The sequence below is a fragment of the Barbus barbus genome (assembly GCF_936440315.1).
Source record: "Barbus barbus genome assembly, chromosome: 40".
Lineage (NCBI taxonomy): Eukaryota > Metazoa > Chordata > Actinopteri > Cypriniformes > Cyprinidae > Barbus > Barbus barbus.
The window spans coordinates 11,551,586-11,569,158 of NC_136718.1; the positions used below are offsets into that span (position 1 = coordinate 11,551,586).

Consider the following 17,573-nt stretch of genomic DNA (forward strand, 5'->3'; position numbering starts at 1 on the left):
AATTAATGACATCATGCATGACATCAATACAAACACGCACACAAAATATTTTTTTTTAAATAAATTGCATTTAAAAAAAAAAAAAAAAGCACTTATCAAAAATCACTTGTGGTACAGAGAGTTTAATATTTTCAGTATAAACATGTACCAAACCTAAATGGTGACATCTGTGTACCTCTGACAGTATTTTATAGGGTTGACATAGTGTGAGGCTCTTTTAGTGTTTGATCACTGGCAGATCACTCTCAGTAATTTCTAAGGGAAACAAAACAGAGCACCGCCTCTTTAACCACAAACCCATGCAGACAGCACGGCTATCTCTGCACGGAATGCTGGCTATTGCGAACAGGAGTTGTATTCTCTTCTATTTTCGGACTACATAGTGGGCTCTGGATTCTGCTAGAGGACACTTATCTCAGCTTTACCCCTCAAGGTCGACAGCTTCTGAGGCGCCTATTTGCTGAGGAGGATCTGATTGTATCAGTAACCGAGTATGAGCATCATGCATATCTTGTGTGTTATATTGAACATACCACTATGTCTTTCAACTTGTCTGTCAAATAAGGCAAAGACAGACACCCTTCTAATACACACACAGAAATGGACTGCACCAAGATAAGAAGTTAAATCCTTATCTCAGAAATGAGTTAAAGGAAGCCTTCAGTTATAAGCACAGACTGATTTCATCTCTTTCAAATACCATATTTCATCCTGTCATAAAGTTTAAGCCAACTCTTAAAGATCCCTTGATAGTTCTTTGAATTGCCTGAGCTAATTAGCCTATGATATAGCCTATGGTATGCAGGTAATGTATACATTTAGCAAGTAATCATATTTTAAATATAAATAGGCCCTATTTATAATATATATATATATATATATATATAATTAAATATGCATTTATATATTTATATATATTTAAATATACTACATAGCCTACTACATACATAATATAAATAGCCTACGTGTTTAGTTCGATACTGTTAACGTCGCTGCACAAAATAACCCTGTTCCCCGCCCAATCCTTTACTATCTTACAGGGGTTCAAGTCTTAATTAGGGCCAGACCCCTCCAAAGCCCAGCACATTTCGCATCCAGATTTGAATTTGTAATCACCTTTTTGCCAATTACAACACATCACTTAAGTCTTTAAAGAAATAGAGAGGTCACATATTTAACCTCTGGACAGCAGTGTATAAATCACAACCAACAACAATGTCGTTTTAAAAATAACCCCTTACAGTACAGTTCCTCAAACCTGTTTGCCTTTTGTGAAGGCGCAGGGCCGGACCCCAGGACCACACAGCCAATGAGCAACTGAACACACACGGACACATGGGGATATCTGACATATCTCCCCAACACTGACCTTGAGGGAAACAATAAAAGAGGACCGGGCCACTTCTCTCGAGGCCAACCCGTTTAGACATTACTGAGGTTAGTATTCATATGCATGTTTCCACAGCGCTGTTTGGATAGGGCGCCGTGCCTTGCATGTGACGAATCGTGTAATTTGAAGAATTTTTTATTTTTTTTTCACAAATACTTACCAAGATTGTGGATTAGATTTTTTTTTTTCCAGCACATACCTATGACAAACACAACAAAGTGGAGAAAACGTTCCTCTAACAAAGCTTCTACGACGTTACAGGTGTTTGAGCGCAGGCCCGGGACCAGAAGAGTTAAACATGTCCCGCTTTATGGAATTGAGGGATTTCGGAGAAGCGGCCACATTTCTGCGTAAAACCAACCTGGAACAACTCGCTGCGCAGTCCCATGCGTTTGATGGTACTGTCATACGTCCTGTTTGTGTCCTGTGTGAAAACCAGATATTTTATTGGTGCACAAGCCTATCAAAATATTGAAATAGCCTAGCCTAATTGATTTGAAATAATATCCGATTCTGAATGAATGGGTTACGCATTGAAATGGGCATGTATTATGCATATAAACATTAGAATATTGACAATTCCTAGATATTTTGACATAACACCAGCTTTTCTTTTCTTTTTTACATGCAAAGCAATTCAAAATACATTTATGTTATATCTTACATAGCGTAATAGTAGTATTTTTAATTTATTTAGCAAACATAAGAGGAAATTTACCATCTTATGTAATGATATTAGTTACCTGACAGTTAATTTCAGAAGTAACACATATTTCTGTGTGCAGGGAAGAAACGTGTTTGGATTCCAGATGAGAAAGAAGCCTACATTGAGGTGGAGATCAAAGATACAGATGGAGATAAAGTCATGGTGGAGACCAAAGATGGAATGGTCAGTGCAGCTTCAATTGCCCTTTTTCTTTTCTGTAACAATGCTTATAAATCGGACACAGTGGGAAAAACGACATATCTCAGCATATTAAATCACAGTGGCACATTCGTGCAGCGAGGCAGAGAAGGCAACACACAGGCTATAAACACACAATGTTAATATTATGTACAATGAAATGTAATGTAATTTGTTCCACAGTGTTTTCTGTTTAATTTCTTTAAAAAATATACGTAACAGTTATAATAATAATAATAAAAAAGAAACACGAGTAAGTCACGTTATTATTCTTTTTATTTGTATTAATAATTACATATGTATGTACTTATGTGTACCCCCCCCAACATTTTGGTACCCAAATGTTGACAGGTATGGTTATAACAAGATACATTTACTTGAGAAGAAGAAATTGTATAGCCTAAGACTTGCTTTAAAGAGAAAAATCTTGAATCTGGAATCATAGCAAATATTTATTTGTTTTAAGCCAAAAATCTAATAATATATTTGTTCATGTAACAAACAAAACAAATGTACGTATTTTTACTATAGGAAAAATATAGATGAAAGAAATGATATTTTATTGCAGTGTACATCAAAAACAATGCTGTGTATTATATTGTATTAAGCAACTCAAAGATAAGTTCAGCAGACTCAAGTGATGAAAAAAATCATATTTTCAGTGAAATAACTACGCTTGATCTAAAATGGAAACTGAAAACGTATCACAAGGTGGTGATTAAATTCTTTAATCTAATACTGACAGATGTTAACGGTGAAAGAGGAAGACATTCAGCAGATGAATCCCCCGAAGTTTGACATGATTGAAGACATGGCCATGCTTACGCACCTCAACGAGGCCTCTGTTCTTTTCAACCTCAGCCGTCGCTACAGTTTCTGGATGATCTACGTGAGACACCACATTATCCTTCACTGCTAAACAGCTGTCTGTAATCAAAAGACGTTAAAGAATAACTTGAGAGTCAAGTTATCTGTTTCTGTAACGCTCTTTATGACTTTTGGATAATTTTAGGGCTGTCTCAGTCTTAATGCGTGTGCATTTGTCTGTCCGCAGACATATTCAGGGCTGTTTTGTGTGACAGTTAACCCGTATAAATGGCTTCCCGTCTATTCTCCTGAAGTGGTTGCAGCATATAAGGGAAAGCGTCGCACAGATGTTCCACCTCACATCTATGCCATAGCAGACAATACCTACAATGACATGCTAAAAAGTATGTTATGAAACACATTTCACTTTTGATCTCTTGTATGTTGCATTTATTTTGATTCAGAATACACTTACATAACTGAAAACATAACTGATAAATTTAATGGTCTTTATTTTTTAACACATACTTTTAAAGTGATCTGAGTTGTTTTTCCCCTGTAGATCGTGAAAACCAGTCAATGCTTATCACGTAAGTGACCCTCCATTACCCTGTTACATCTCTATTCTACAACTATTAGGTCAAAATTTTCCGAAATCCTTTTTGCTCATTATTTTATCATGAAGCGGTATAAAAAAATGGGTTTTTACCATTTTGAAAAGTTTTCCTTTTTTCTTCTTTAATCTTTACTTCTTGAATTTAAAATTGTTTCATGCATATTTCACATAAATTTTGTCCATGCCTAGCGGAGAATCCGGTGCTGGCAAAACTGTCAACACGAAACGTGTAATTCAGTATTTTGCCATTATAGCTGCTCTTGGCGATGCAGGGGGCAAAAAAGGAGTAAGGGCAGAAACTTCACTTCTGTCTTTTTATCATCACCCATCCTTATCCTTTGTTTTTGTTTCCCTACAAGTCTTATTTTTTTTCTCTACATCTTGTTTTTGGGGATTTTTAATAATGTCTGAATGTTTATCTATTCCTTTTGGATTCACAGACATCCTTTTAACCGATAAGGAGTGACCCTCAGAGTTTTGATACCCTAGTTTTGTATTCCCGTTCCAGTATGTTTTTATAAACCCTTTTTTATACCACTCTTTACATTGCCCTTTTCCCTTTTTGCAATGTCTCTCATTATTGTCTCTTGTTTTTAACATTATAAACTCCTTTTCCATTCTTGGTCTTTTTGAAAAAAAAACAAAAAAACCCCCCTGACTTCATCTATTTTCCCCTCAATCATGACGGATAATATTTCATTTTCATTTCCATTAGTTTGTTCTGTCCTACTCATAGATATAATTTTGGTTTTGGATTAAAAACTCTTTCTGTTTTCAACATAAATAGGGTACATTAGAGGATCAGATCATTGAGGCCAACCCAGCTATGGAAGCGTTCGGAAACGCAAAAACCCTGAGGAATGACAACTCATCCCGCTTTGTGAGTGAATATCATAAGAGGAGCACAACATCTCATTTTCTTTCAAAATTGTTCTCCGTTTCACCTTCTTCCCTCTCTTTAACACAGGGCAAATTCATACGAATCCATTTTGGTCCAACAGGGAAACTAGCATCTGCTGACATTGACATCTGTAAGCTGATCTAAAAAATATTACTGTCTTAATAGATTAAATTTATTGTTTTTCCTTCACACCCTGTTCCATTTCACATTCTCTTTTGTTTAGATCTTCTGGAAAAATCCAGAGTGATTTTTCAGCAAGCTGGAGAGAGAAGCTACCACATCTACTACCAGATCCTCTCGCACAAGAAACCAGAACTCCAAGGTATTCAGAGGAATCCCCTACAGCATGACTACTATTTAAACTGAAGTTTATACCAAGTATAGAAATCTACATGCCTGCAATATTACATTCCACAGTGTGCTGTGTGACTTAAAAATCAAACCTCTTCCATCACAGACATGCTGCTGGTGTCTTCAAATCCCTATGACTACCACTTCTGCTCGCAGGGTGTTACAACTGTGGACCACCTGGATGATGGAGACGAGTTGCTTGCGACTGATGTAAGTACTGCTTATATGAAGGAAATCCCTGTAAAGAGAATCTTAGATACTAATTATTCCACACTAAACACTGAATAACCACTCAACTATAAGGAAACTTGCTTACCGTCCTCTCTAGCATGCAATGGACACCCTTGGCTTCACCCCTGAGGAGAAGTATGGCTGTTACAAGATTGTCGGTGCTATCATGCACTTTGGTAACATGAAGTTCAAAGTGCGGCAGAGAGAGGAGCAAGCCGAGGCGGACGGCACTGAAAGTAAGAGAGATTCAGTTGTAAGCAATGTTAATGTTTTCGGTTTAGTGTCTTGGTTTTTCTAAGCGCTGTAATTTTGTTACCCAGGTGCGGACAAAGCCTCCTATCTCATGGGGATCAGCTCAGCTGACCTCATAAAGGGACTGCTTCACCCCAGAGTGAAAGTGGGCAATGAGTACATTGTCAGAGGACAGACAGTTGAACAGGTCAGTTTGGTCAGAGTAATGATGAATTGGCTTCGTTGCTTTATAATTTCATCTTGCAGTGAGAGCATTTGGGCTTTTGTGTTGTAACAGGTGACCTATGCTGTTGGTGCTTTAGCCAAAGCTACATATGACCGCATGTTTAAATGGCTGGTGAGCAGAATCAATAAAACTCTATACACGGCCATCTCTCGTCAGTTCTTCATTGGAGTGCTGGACATAGCAGGCTTTGAGATCTTTGAAGTAAGTCAGTTGATTACTGGCAATCAAATTGCTTTGCATCATTCCTCACCACTCTCTGCACATAACGTGAATCTTAAAGATAGAAAACTAGATTTTCCCATTAATCTTCATTCCCAAAACCTAATTTGATTGTCACGATTTTGATTCTTAAAATCTCAAGATGGATTTTTTTTACCATTTGACAATGTCTTCGGCACGACCTTTCAGTGATTCACTAAAAGAAAATGACTTTTATAAACTGGTTCTTGCTAGTGAACCAAAAATATGCATTTCAAACAATGTAGTCCAATTAACAAACAAGTGACTTGTTTGAGTCAGACCTTGTAATGAATCATTTAAAAACACTCATGAACTTTTAATGAATCATTTAAAACCACTCATGAACTCACTCTGACAAGTCATTTACTAAATGTGTTCTTTGAATTTGTGGTTACTGAATCAACAAGAAGATATTGCAACTGAAGTACATAGTTTGTGCCCTGTTATTAATTTACCAAAATATTTTTGCAATGTACCAAGTTATACTATTTCCTGTATAATTTACATGTAATAGCTACAAGAAAATGTCTCTTATATAAGCAAAATAGACATTGCAACTCATACATACCTAAATTAATTGAAATAAAAATGAATCAATGTCAGATCAAACTTCAGGAAATGTGTATTGATACCCAACCCTATACATTATTTAGTCCTCATTGTACCATTCAAACTCATTCTCTTTTTTCCTGAACAGTTCAACAACTTTGAGCAAATGTGCATCAACTTCACAAATGAGAAACTGCAACAGTTTTTCAACCATCACATGTTCATCCTAGAGCAGGAGGAGTACAAGACAGAGGGCATAGAGTGGACTTTCATAGACTTCGGATTAGACCTGCAGGCCTGCATTGATCTCATTGAGAGGGTTAATATAGAATTATATATAATTCTGTGAAAGCATGTGTATGTCTGTGTAAGATAAGTACACTAAGCTACTCTAGCTGTTACATCCCTCTTGCACTGTTTGCAGCCGTTGGGTATACTCTCTATTCTGGAGGAGGAGTGCATGTTCCCTAAAGCCACAGAGAGCAGTTTCAAAGCTAAACTCTACGATAATCACTTTGGCAAGTCTCCCAACTTCCTGAAACCAAGGCCAGACAAAAAACGCAAATATGAGACTCACTTTGAGCTGGTGCACTACGCCGGAGTGGTGAGTGGAAATAACTTCATATTTCCATGCATATTTAAAGGCTATTTTTACCGTAGCATACAATAGAGTCTTTATAAGCCACTTAACTGGAGCCAGTGGAATTTGTAAATTACACCATTTAAGTAAAAGGGATAGTCTGGATCATGCTGAGGTTAAGTGTCTTGCTCAATGACACAACGACATAACTCAAGCCTTGATCACTATAAGTCACTTAAAATATAATATCAATTCACATACAAATGTTTGTTGTCAGGTGCCATATAACATCAATGGATGGATTGACAAAAACAGAGATCCTCTGAATGAAACAGTGGTGGGAATCTTCCAAAGGTCGTCAAACAAGTTAATGGCAAGCCTCTTCGAGAACTTCATCAGCTTAGATTCAGGTGCATATTATTACAACGATATTCAAGAGTTAATTCCAATGGACCTGATTGTACTGAGGTGTTTAACATGTATACTTACAAGTACAGAAGCAAAGCCAGGGAGCAAGGAAAAGAGGAAGAAAGGAGCATCATTTCAAACAGTGTCCCAGCTGCATAAGGTGGGTCAAATGATGTCTAAATGCTTTGAATATCAGTTAAAATTATATAGATATTGGAAATGTCTTGGAGAGTGAGCCAGTTAAGACTTGCAGTGATGTTTAGGTAATCTGAGCCATGAACATCACTTTAAGTCTGTGCTGGCTCAGCTTTCACCAGCCACAGATTGAAAGATGCAGGTAAGATCTGACCCAGTAGTTAACATCACTAGCGTAGAAACAGTAAACTGAGCATGTTGTATTATGGACTGCGTGTTGAATGATCTTTCCTTCTCTATCACTCTAGGAGAATCTAAACAAGTTGATGGCTAATTTGAGAAGCACTCAGCCTCATTTTGTAAGATGCATTATCCCCAATGAGACAAAGAACCCAGGTACAAAAAAATTCACAGTGCAGAGGATAAAACCAGTTGTTGTACAAACAATATCTCCATAAACCTATCGTAAACATATCAGCAGTCTTCAGTTTTTGTTCTTGTATCTGATAGGGATGATGGAGCCATTTCTGGTTCTGCACCAGCTTCGCTGCAATGGAGTCCTGGAAGGGATCCGCATTTGCAGGAAGGGATTTCCCAACCGCATTCTCTATGCAGAGTTCAAACAGCGGTTAGTTTTTCTTCGTTTTTTTTTTTCATTCTGAATGGCACATAACCCTAATATGAAGATGAATTAAGTTGACACTAAACCTTCATGATTTACCAGCTACCGTATCCTGAACCCTTTGGCCATCCCAGAGGACACATATGTGGACAGCAGGAAAGCTGTAGAAAAGTTGCTTGGGTCTCTGGATATCGACCACACGCAGTACAAGTTTGGCCACAGCAAGGTTGATGAATTTATCCTCTCTCACTCTCTTCCTACTCACTATTTTCAGTCCCTCGAAACTCATCCTAGGCTACACTGACCTGTGAATCTGTGCTCCTTCAGGTTTTCTTTAAGGCAGGACTTCTTGGCCAGCTGGAGGACATGAGGGATGAACGTCTGTCTGAGATCCTCACCCTGCTGCAGGCCTTCTGCAGGGGCAAACTCATGCAGATGGAGCGCAGGAGGATGATGAAAGAGAAGTATGTGCCGTTTCGATGTCCAAATCATGACAATAGTTAAAAAGTGTCTAAATAACCGAATGCAAATAGTTGCTATTACTCACTAACTAAAGAAAGTGTCAGATTGCAGATCTCGCTTACTTGAGCCCGTTGTGAACACTGTGATAAACTGTTGAGCGTGTGCACAGGCCTGTGAGCCTGCAAATCTATGGGAAGAATGTCCAAAGTGCATGCGGACTATGCTGTGGCGTGTGTCCGGCGTGTGTTTGTATGTTTTGTACGTGTGTGTGCGGTCGCTACAGAAAAAGCCGGTTAAACCCCCTCCACCCAAAATGGCATTTACAAAAGCAGGTGTGGAGGTGGGTCATATATCCCGCAAACAGCGCGCATACCAGTTGTTGACGGTTCCTTACCAGAGTCCCCCCTCCTGTCTTTATTATAAATAACCCTCTTTTGTCCAGAATGGATATGGCTGGGAGCAGGCTGAAAATTGCTGAAATGCCATCCCAGGTGACAGGGGATTAAGTCCTCTTGTTTCTTCAAATGGGTTCAGCTTTAGATAATCAACAACCTCTGCCTGACCTTTGACTGTCCCTGATTGTGTCGCCGCTTCAGCAATGCAGAATTGATTTACTCTTTAGGCATGTTCAGTATCACAGTGGGATTACTGATATAGAACTCACGAAACAATGGCGTGTGGCAGCCTGGCCCTATTTGGTGCTAGACATACTGAGCTAATTTAGAACAACAAGGGAAGGGAGTGTGAGGTGCAGGCTACAAAATGGATGTGGCTTCTTTTATTCTTGGACAAAAGAGCAAAGTTTGAAAGAGTTTTGAGAAGATGTAAAAGGCTTCATCTTGATACTCCTCAATTAGGCTTACAATGATATCTTTTGTTGAAACTTTGCAATGTATTCATCTGATGTTTTATGTAATACTACCTAGACATCTCTATTAATACCAGCACCGGGGTCAATGGCATGATTCACATTTTGTTCTAGATCTATTAATTTAAAACTACGTTTGAAATTCACACAGTGACTTGAATACACTGCTTCTATGATGCACATTTGAAGAAATGAAATTAATTTTGATATTTGATGATAAGTAGAAATATCAGTGTTACAATTGCCCTGATATCAAAAGGAAAAACAAAATGAATAAAAAAAAACCTCATTTTAAAATGATGAGATTCTTTTTGAAGAAAGGTTTGTAGTGCAATCAACATGCACAGAGAAAAAAGGTTAAAAGTGAATTAATTAATGAAAAAATTATGAATTTTATTTAAACAAAATGTACCTTTAAAAATATTTTTTTAACTTTTTTTTGGAAAACAATGATTAAGATACACTCGCATGCACTTAGATGTAAGGAAAATGTTATTATATTATGAGGTGGTTACACCATAAGACATTTTTAAGAGTCATTTAAAATTTTCTTGGTTGGTTTTGAAACATTATGTAATTAATCCACCATTTCATTATCTTCACTCAGGGAAGCTCTAATGGTCATTCAGTGGAACATCCGTGCTTTTTACGCCGTCAAGAACTGGCCGTGGATGTGTCTGTTCTTCAAGATCAAACCTCTTCTGAGGAGCGCAGCTACAGAGAAGGAGCTGGCTACACTGAAGGAGGAGTTCCAGAAGCTAAAAGAGGCTCTCGAGAGGTCTGAGGTGAAGAGGAAGGAGTTTGAGGAGAAACAGGTCTCTTTGGTGCAAGAGAAAAATGACCTCTCTTTACAGCTTCAAGCGGTTAGTGTCAGAGTTGATTCACACCATTGAAAAAAGTTACAAATCAGAATCACATAGTTTCTAACATCATGATTTGTTGATGGCTTCGTGATCATATCTTGATGCATCATACATTGAGTCAGATACATTCTAACCCCAGGAGCAGGATAACCTGGCCGATGCTGAGGACCGCTGTAACCTGCTAATCAAGGCTAAGATCCAGATGGAGGGGAAAATGAAGGAGCTGATGGAGAGGCTTGAAGACGAAGAAGAGGTTAATGCCACCATCTTGGCCAAGAAACGCAAACTTGAGGATGAGTGTATTGAACTAAAGAAAGACCTGGATGACCTAGAGATTACTTTGGCCAAGGTGGAGAAGGAAAAACATGCCACTGAGAACAAGGTAACAGACATGTTCAATAATGGGAAAATGTAGTCTGCATTTGATGCTCTAATAAACTGATTAGCAACAACCTTCTTTTTACTTATCTCAGGTGAAAAACTTGTTGGAGGAAATGGCTGCATCGGATGAATCCATCCTCAGGCTGACAAAAGAGAAGAAAGCCCTGCAGGATGCTCATCAGCAAGCTCTGGAAGACCTGCAGAATGAGGAAAACAAAGTGAACATGCTGTCCAAGGCCAAGATCAAACTTGAGCAGCAGGTGGATGATGTGAGTATGAAGTGGACTCAGTTAAACCCTACGAGACAAACTTAAGAGTCCGTAACAATCTGTAACTCCTTAATCACAGGGCAGATTTACAACTGGAAATAAAATACTTATTAGCCTACACAACTCAATGTTTATTATTATTTCCTAACTGCAACAGTTAGAGGGATCATTGGAGCAAGAGAAGAAAGTGCGTATGGATCTGGAGCGAGTGAAGCGGAAGCTTGAGGGAGATCTAAAGATTTCCATTGAGTCATCCATGGATTTGGAGAACAACAAACAGCAGCTAGAGGAAAGACTGAAGAAGTGAGATTTTACAGACATTAAGCAGTCTTAATGTTGCAAATGGAAGCATTGCGCTATGCTGTATGATCAACTGAACACTAATGAAGTCTGTATATGGTCTTTTCTGAAGGAAAGACCTTGAAATGGTTCACATAGGTGCAAAGATTGAAGAGGAACAAGCCTTGGTTATGCAACTGCAGAAAAAAATAAAAGAATTACTGGTAATTATTTGGCTAATGACCGAAAATTCTGCATTTGCATAATGAGTTATTACTATAACAGTATTATGGTACACTCTTTACAGACACGTATTGAAGAGCTTGAGGAGGAACTTGAGGCTGAAAGAACAGCTCGATCGAAGTCGGACAAGCAGCGTGCTGATGTATCAAGGGAACTGGAAGAGTTAAGTGAACGTCTGGAGGAAGCAGGAGGTGCTACCGCTGCCCAGATTGAGATGAACAAGAAGCGGGAGGCTGACTTCTTAAAAATGCGGAGAGATCTGGAAGAAGCCTCACTGCATCATGAAACTACTATTGCCATGTTGAGGAGAAAGCATGCAGACACTGTGGCTGAGTTGGGGGAGCAACTGGACAACCTGCAGAGGGTCAAACAGAAGCTGGAGAAGGAAAAGGCAGAAATCAGAATTGAGTCTGAAGATCTGGCATCTAACCTTGAACATCTCTCCAGAGCCAAAGTAAGACATCTCAATGTGCTTTACATGGTTTCTAAAACTCATAATGCCATTGTTTTATCATCCATGGAGCTTAGTTATATGCCAAATGAGAGAGTTAACAGAAAGACCGTTGTTTGCAGGCCACAACAGAGAAAATGTGCAGGATGTATGAAGACCAGCTGAATGAGTCTAAAACCAAGGTGGAGGAACTCCAGAGGCAGCTAATGGATGTCACCTCTCAAAAAGCACGGGCCCAGACAGAGAGCGGTCAGTGTCCTGCGCTTTAAAACAGAATAAAGATCAGGAGCTAGGAAGTCTCCAATAGAAATTCAGATTTACATTTGTTTTAGAAACAAGTGGCAAAACAGAGCTAAAATAATGTAAGAAAAAGGCCACTGGCACTTGGTAAAGGCTTTGCTTTCTCTTTTCGGTCTTATCGTTAACAGCCGAGGTCAGTCGCAGACTGGAAGAGAGAGAGGTTCTGGTTATGCAACTGCAGCGGACAAAGAGTGCTCTCAGCCAGAGCATGGAAGAGCTGAAGAAACAGCTAGAAGAGGAATGCAAAGTGAGCCAGAATTTTACTACATTGGATGCACTTGTGCCATATCTCTTAGGATCAATCAATTAAAATTTATAACCTCAATTATTCAATGTTTGCTGAAGAAAGACATGAAACAATATTGTGGGAGACAAGAAAAGCATTGGGGAAAAAGCCTTTAGACGTTGATGTATTTTTTGTACACTTCTAATTAAATGTTTGGGATCTGCAAGATGGGGGGTAAGAAATTAATACTTTGATTCTAAAAGAACAGATTAAACTGATTAAAAGTGACACTAAAGATTTTAACAGTGTTTCTTGATAACCAAAATCAGCATAAAGAGAATGATTTCTGAAGCATCGTGACGGCAATTATGGATGCTGAAAATTACAGGAATAAATTAAATTTTAAAATATATTTACATAGAAAACTGTTTTAAATTGTAATACTATTTCAAAATACTACTGTTTTACCTTTTCTTTGATCAAATAAATGCAGCTTTAGTGAGCCTTACTTCAGGAATATTAAAAATCTTATTGACCCCAAACTTTTGAACAATAGTGTTTATATATTCAGTATATTCATCTCAAGTGTATCAGATTTAATATAATACTGGGTTTGTGTTTACGTACCAGGCAAAGAACAGTTTAGCTCATGCGGTACAGTCATCCAGGCATGATTGTGAGCTTTTGAGAGAGCAGTTTGAGGAGGAGCAGGAGGCCAAATCCGAGTTGCAGCGTGCTCTGTCTAAAGCCAACGCCGAGATCGCACAGTGGAGGGCTAAGTATGAGACTGATGCCATTCAGAGGACTGATGAACTAGAGGATGCCAAGTAAGAGATCACTCTGTTGTCAGTCGGTGTAACATCATGTCTTGTTCACAGATCAAACAGAATTGCTGTTTTATTTAATAAAACTGATTTATTTTCTTCAGGAAGAAGCTGGTTGCTCAGCTCCAAAGTTCTGAAGAGGCAGCGGAAGCCTCCAATGCCAAATGTGCCTCGCTGGAGAAGACCAAGCACCGTCTGCAGACTGAGATTGAGGACTTGATGGTTAATTTGGAACGTTCTAATGCTGTGGCTGTTGCATTGGATAAAAAACAACGCAATTTTGATAAGGTCAGGATGAAAGTATTTAAATATGTGATTTAACCATGTTCATTTTTATTTTCTACTAACACATATTCTTATTACTATGTCCAGGTCCTGTGTGAATGGAGGCAGAAGTTTGAGGAGACACAGGCTGAGCTGGAAAGCGCTCAGAAAGAGTCCCGTAGTCTCAGCACAGAGCTCTTCAAGCTCAAAAACTCCTATGAAGAAGCCCTAGACCAGCTGGAGACAATCAAAAGGGAGAACAAGAACCTGCAGGGTACATAGATTGTACATAGACTTCATGACAGGGCGTATCTGTGACATAGCATACATTTATAATAAGGAAGGGAGATTTGATTTTGGTTCAGAATCATTTTCAAAATGAGCCCAACCAATTTGTTTAATTTACAGAGGAAATTACTGACTTGACTGATCAGATTAGTCATGGCAACAAGACCATCCGTGAGCTTGAACAGATGAAGAAGTTGCTGGACCGTGAGAAGACTGACATTCAATCAGCACTGGAGGAGGCTGAGGTGATACCTGAGATACCAGACAATGCTCACCCGCAGACATGAATAATTATATACTTGGGTAAAAAGCTAATGTGCTAACTCTGTGTGACTCAGGGCACTCTGGAGCATGAGGAGAGTAAGACCATACGCATCCAGCTGGAGCTCAGCCAGACCAGAACTGAAGTTGAAAAGAAACTCACAGAGAAAGATGAAGAGATTGACAATCTCCGGTAAGGGAGAAAGACAAGAAAACATACTATTAAAATTCCAGCATATAATTAAATCACATTAAACTATTTATCAATGCAGTCGAAACCATCAGCGGACTCTGGACAGCATGCAGACCACGCTGGATGCAGAGATCAGGGCACATAATGAGGCAGTCAGGGTTAAGAAAAAGATGGAGGGAGATATGAATGAGATGGAAATCCATCTGAACCATGCAAACAGACAAGCTGTGGAGTCTCAGAAAATGGTGCGCAACCTACAGCTTCAAATCAAGGTGAGACAGAAGGACTGGGTGAATCAATATGCAGGTTCAAAAAGATAATCAACTATACGGAATAACTGAATAATCTTAAACAACTGGAACTGGATATAATCTTCAGGGGTGCATAATATAGTGATTAAAGAATGTTTCTTAAATTATCGTTATCCATTCATATTGAATATTTAATTGTCCATGCTCATTTCCTCTAATTTTACAATACTTTTGCTGTCATCTAATATTCATTTAAAGTTCATCATTAAAAAAACATGAAATTTAATAACACTTAAAATGTAATCTTTATCATATCTCAAAAGGAATGTCTATTTTCATAATGTACATAATAATGTTGTGATGCCTAAATTCACTTGTAGCATTTAAAGTAATTGATTTTATTTTTCTATTATTTAGACAAAATCATATACATTTTAACATTAGACTTAACATGAAAATAAGTACCAGCTTATCTGTATCTACCAGTATTTTGATTTCAATGCATGCCTATTGATTTGCATTACACACAATGAAATCGTTATAGAAATAATCATTTCAATTTAGCATGTTAGTGCTCTTTTATCAGTTGCAATTGGCTTGTCTTCTCAGGACCTGCAGTTAGAGTTAGACAAGTCTATACATCAGTGTGAGGACCTGAAGGAGCAGGTGACGGTCACAGAAAGAAGAAACACCCTGCTAACTGCAGAGTTGGAGGAGCTGCGTGGAATTGTAGAGCAAACAGACCGCATGCGTAAAGTCGCTGAGCACGAGCTTCTGGAGTCCACTGAGAGAGTGAATCTGCTGCACGCTCAGGTAAGACTCAATCAATTCAATTCACGTTTATTTGTATAGCGCTTTTCACGATACAAAATGTTGCAAAGCAGCTTTACAAAAAATTTAAGTTTCTATATTATATTTAGTAGTAGCTAATCAGTGATGACTATCATTAATCATTAATGAAACAACTTAGCAATAATTAAGCATCACAATCTCACCTGTCAATGCATTGATCTCTACAGAATACGGTAGTGTTGAACCACAAGAAGAAGTTAGAGAGTGATCTGTCCTCACTGTCCGGAGAGGTGGATGATGCTCTGCAGGAGTGTCGTAATGCTGAAGAGAAGGCGAAGAAGGCCATATCTGATGTGAGTTCCTACTGGAGCAACAATAAAGTGCATTATTGCCTGCCCACTTTTTCAGCTGCATTGGTTCCAGAAGTATTTTTACTGTTTGATTTTATAGCTTTTAACTGAATTTATCCCTCATTAGGCAGCAATGATGGCAGAGGAACTAAAGAAGGAGCAGGACACCAGCAGCCACCTGGAGAGGATGAAGAGGAACATGGAGCAGAACATCAAAGACCTGCAGATACGTCTGGATGAGGCTGAGCAGACTGCGCTGAAGGGGGGAAAGAAACAGATACAGAAACTGGAAATTCGGGTAAGCAGAAAAAATATCTATTTTAGCTTTGGTCGAGACATGTATATAACATACTTTATGGATTAACCTACATCTGTGGGAATATTTCAATCCTCAGGTGCGAGAGCTAGAGGGAGTGCTGGAGTGTGAGCAGAAGAAGAGCGGAGAGTTTCAAAAAGGAATAAGAAAATATGAGAGGAGGATTAAAGAGCTCACTTACCAGGTATTACTCACAAGACACGTGAAAAAACAGGAACAACTGTCATCTTCAGCACGTTTAAAAGACTGTTCTGTCTGTAGACAGAGGAGGACAGGAAAACTCTCCTGAGGATGCAAGACCTGATTGAAAAACTACAGGCAAAATTAAAGGGTTTTAAGAGACAAGCCGAGAATGCAGTACGTATCTCCTGTTCATTTACGTTATCAACTTTGTAAATTCATTCTTTTTGTATATAATTGGGCCAAAATGCTGTTTGAAAAAAATATATAATTTGACCGGTTAAACAATATGGGGTTGTCCATTCTAAGGCGCAGATTTCAGAGCTCTGTATTTTACCTTTGTATGGCAGGAGGAGCAGGCCAACTGCAATATGTCTCGGTTCAAGAAGATCCAGCATGAGCTGGATGAAGCCGAGGAGAGGGCAGATATAGCCGAATCTCAGGTCAACAAGCTGCGTGTGCGCACCCGAGAGACTCACGTCGTCAAGGTAACACACACTAAAACTGATCTCAGATCGATCAAGAAATGAGATTTCTGTCATCATTTACTCTTTCTTCTGTGGAACAAAAAAGATGATATTTTGTTTTTCATCCATACAATGAATTTTAAAGGAGTCCAAAACAACACTGGAACCTTTTCTGTTCCACTGAAAAAAGTCATACAGGTTTGGAACAATGAAAATAAAAATTACAGAGTTTTCATTCTTGGTGAAACTCACCCTTTAAGTGTAAAAAAATAGAGTCATAACAAACATACTTTTTGTTCACAGATCGTGGAGTGAAGACTGACTTAAGCCAGATGACTTTTAAGAGTCATGTATCGTGTGACAAGTACCTTTCCTTTCTTTTTGGTCTTTGTAAAATGCTGTAAGTCACAAAGGTTTTGGAAATGTTTAATGCTTAAAGTCAACGCAAACTGATTTTTCTTGTGATCGAAGCCTTCAAAGATAAAATGCTGATTTTCAGATGTCAAACAGTAGTCTTGAAAAGTTTTTTAAGTGTTTGTTCATATGTCCTTCTTGGAAAGGTCTCAGACTGCAGAGCTCATAATTTGCAATGTTTTGGAAAATCAGTGTCATTACAGTACAGCTGAAGAGCAGCACGAGGAAACCTTTCAACAGCTGATTTGAAACTGGACTGAGTTTAAGGATCCACAGGGTATTTGAAAAGCTATTTGGACATGATAAATAAACAGCGCCTAAATGGAAATGTTTGCTTGATCATGTCAAGTTGCACAGAAATTCATTTGGAATAAAAATGCTAAGAATGTGTTCCTGTTTTTCTGGTCCTGCACAACCTG

At 38.5% G+C, this 17,573-nt stretch overlaps 1 protein-coding gene across 1 annotated transcript; it reads left to right on the forward strand.

The window, feature by feature from the left end:
* Nucleotides 1–1,302: 1,302 nt before the first annotated feature.
* LOC306860005 (myosin-7-like) lies at nucleotides 1,303–17,544 on the forward strand. Its single transcript, XM_079401515.1, has 43 exons — nucleotides 1,303–1,437; nucleotides 1,652–1,788; nucleotides 2,176–2,279; nucleotides 3,040–3,183; nucleotides 3,349–3,505; nucleotides 3,664–3,691; nucleotides 3,907–4,003; nucleotides 4,505–4,597; nucleotides 4,685–4,748; nucleotides 4,842–4,940; nucleotides 5,076–5,179; nucleotides 5,298–5,436; nucleotides 5,521–5,639; nucleotides 5,730–5,879; nucleotides 6,616–6,786; nucleotides 6,892–7,071; nucleotides 7,325–7,457; nucleotides 7,545–7,615; nucleotides 7,899–7,986; nucleotides 8,101–8,218; nucleotides 8,315–8,438; nucleotides 8,540–8,676; nucleotides 10,150–10,405; nucleotides 10,545–10,787; nucleotides 10,879–11,055; nucleotides 11,213–11,358; nucleotides 11,468–11,558; nucleotides 11,642–12,031; nucleotides 12,151–12,277; nucleotides 12,457–12,575; nucleotides 13,185–13,381; nucleotides 13,483–13,666; nucleotides 13,751–13,916; nucleotides 14,051–14,175; nucleotides 14,269–14,384; nucleotides 14,464–14,656; nucleotides 15,245–15,448; nucleotides 15,655–15,780; nucleotides 15,905–16,075; nucleotides 16,173–16,277; nucleotides 16,355–16,450; nucleotides 16,624–16,761; nucleotides 17,044–17,544. Exons 2-43 carry the CDS (start codon nucleotides 1,689–1,691, stop codon nucleotides 17,053–17,055), a joined length of 5,802 nt encoding a protein of 1,933 aa, XP_079257641.1. The 5' UTR covers nucleotides 1,303–1,437; nucleotides 1,652–1,688; the 3' UTR covers nucleotides 17,056–17,544.
* The last annotated feature ends 29 nt before the right edge of the window (nucleotides 17,545–17,573 follow it).

Coding starts and splice junctions, on each gene's coding strand:
- LOC306860005 (XM_079401515.1), top strand. CDS start 1,689: ATGTCCCGCTTTATGGAATTGAGGGATTTCGGAGAAGCGGCCACATTT. Junction 7,072..7,324: donor TGGTGCACTACGCCGGAGTG/GTGAGTGGAAAT, acceptor GTTTGTTGTCAG/GTGCCATATAACATCAATGG. Junction 16,451..16,623: donor AGAGACAAGCCGAGAATGCA/GTACGTATCTCC, acceptor TTTGTATGGCAG/GAGGAGCAGGCCAACTGCAA.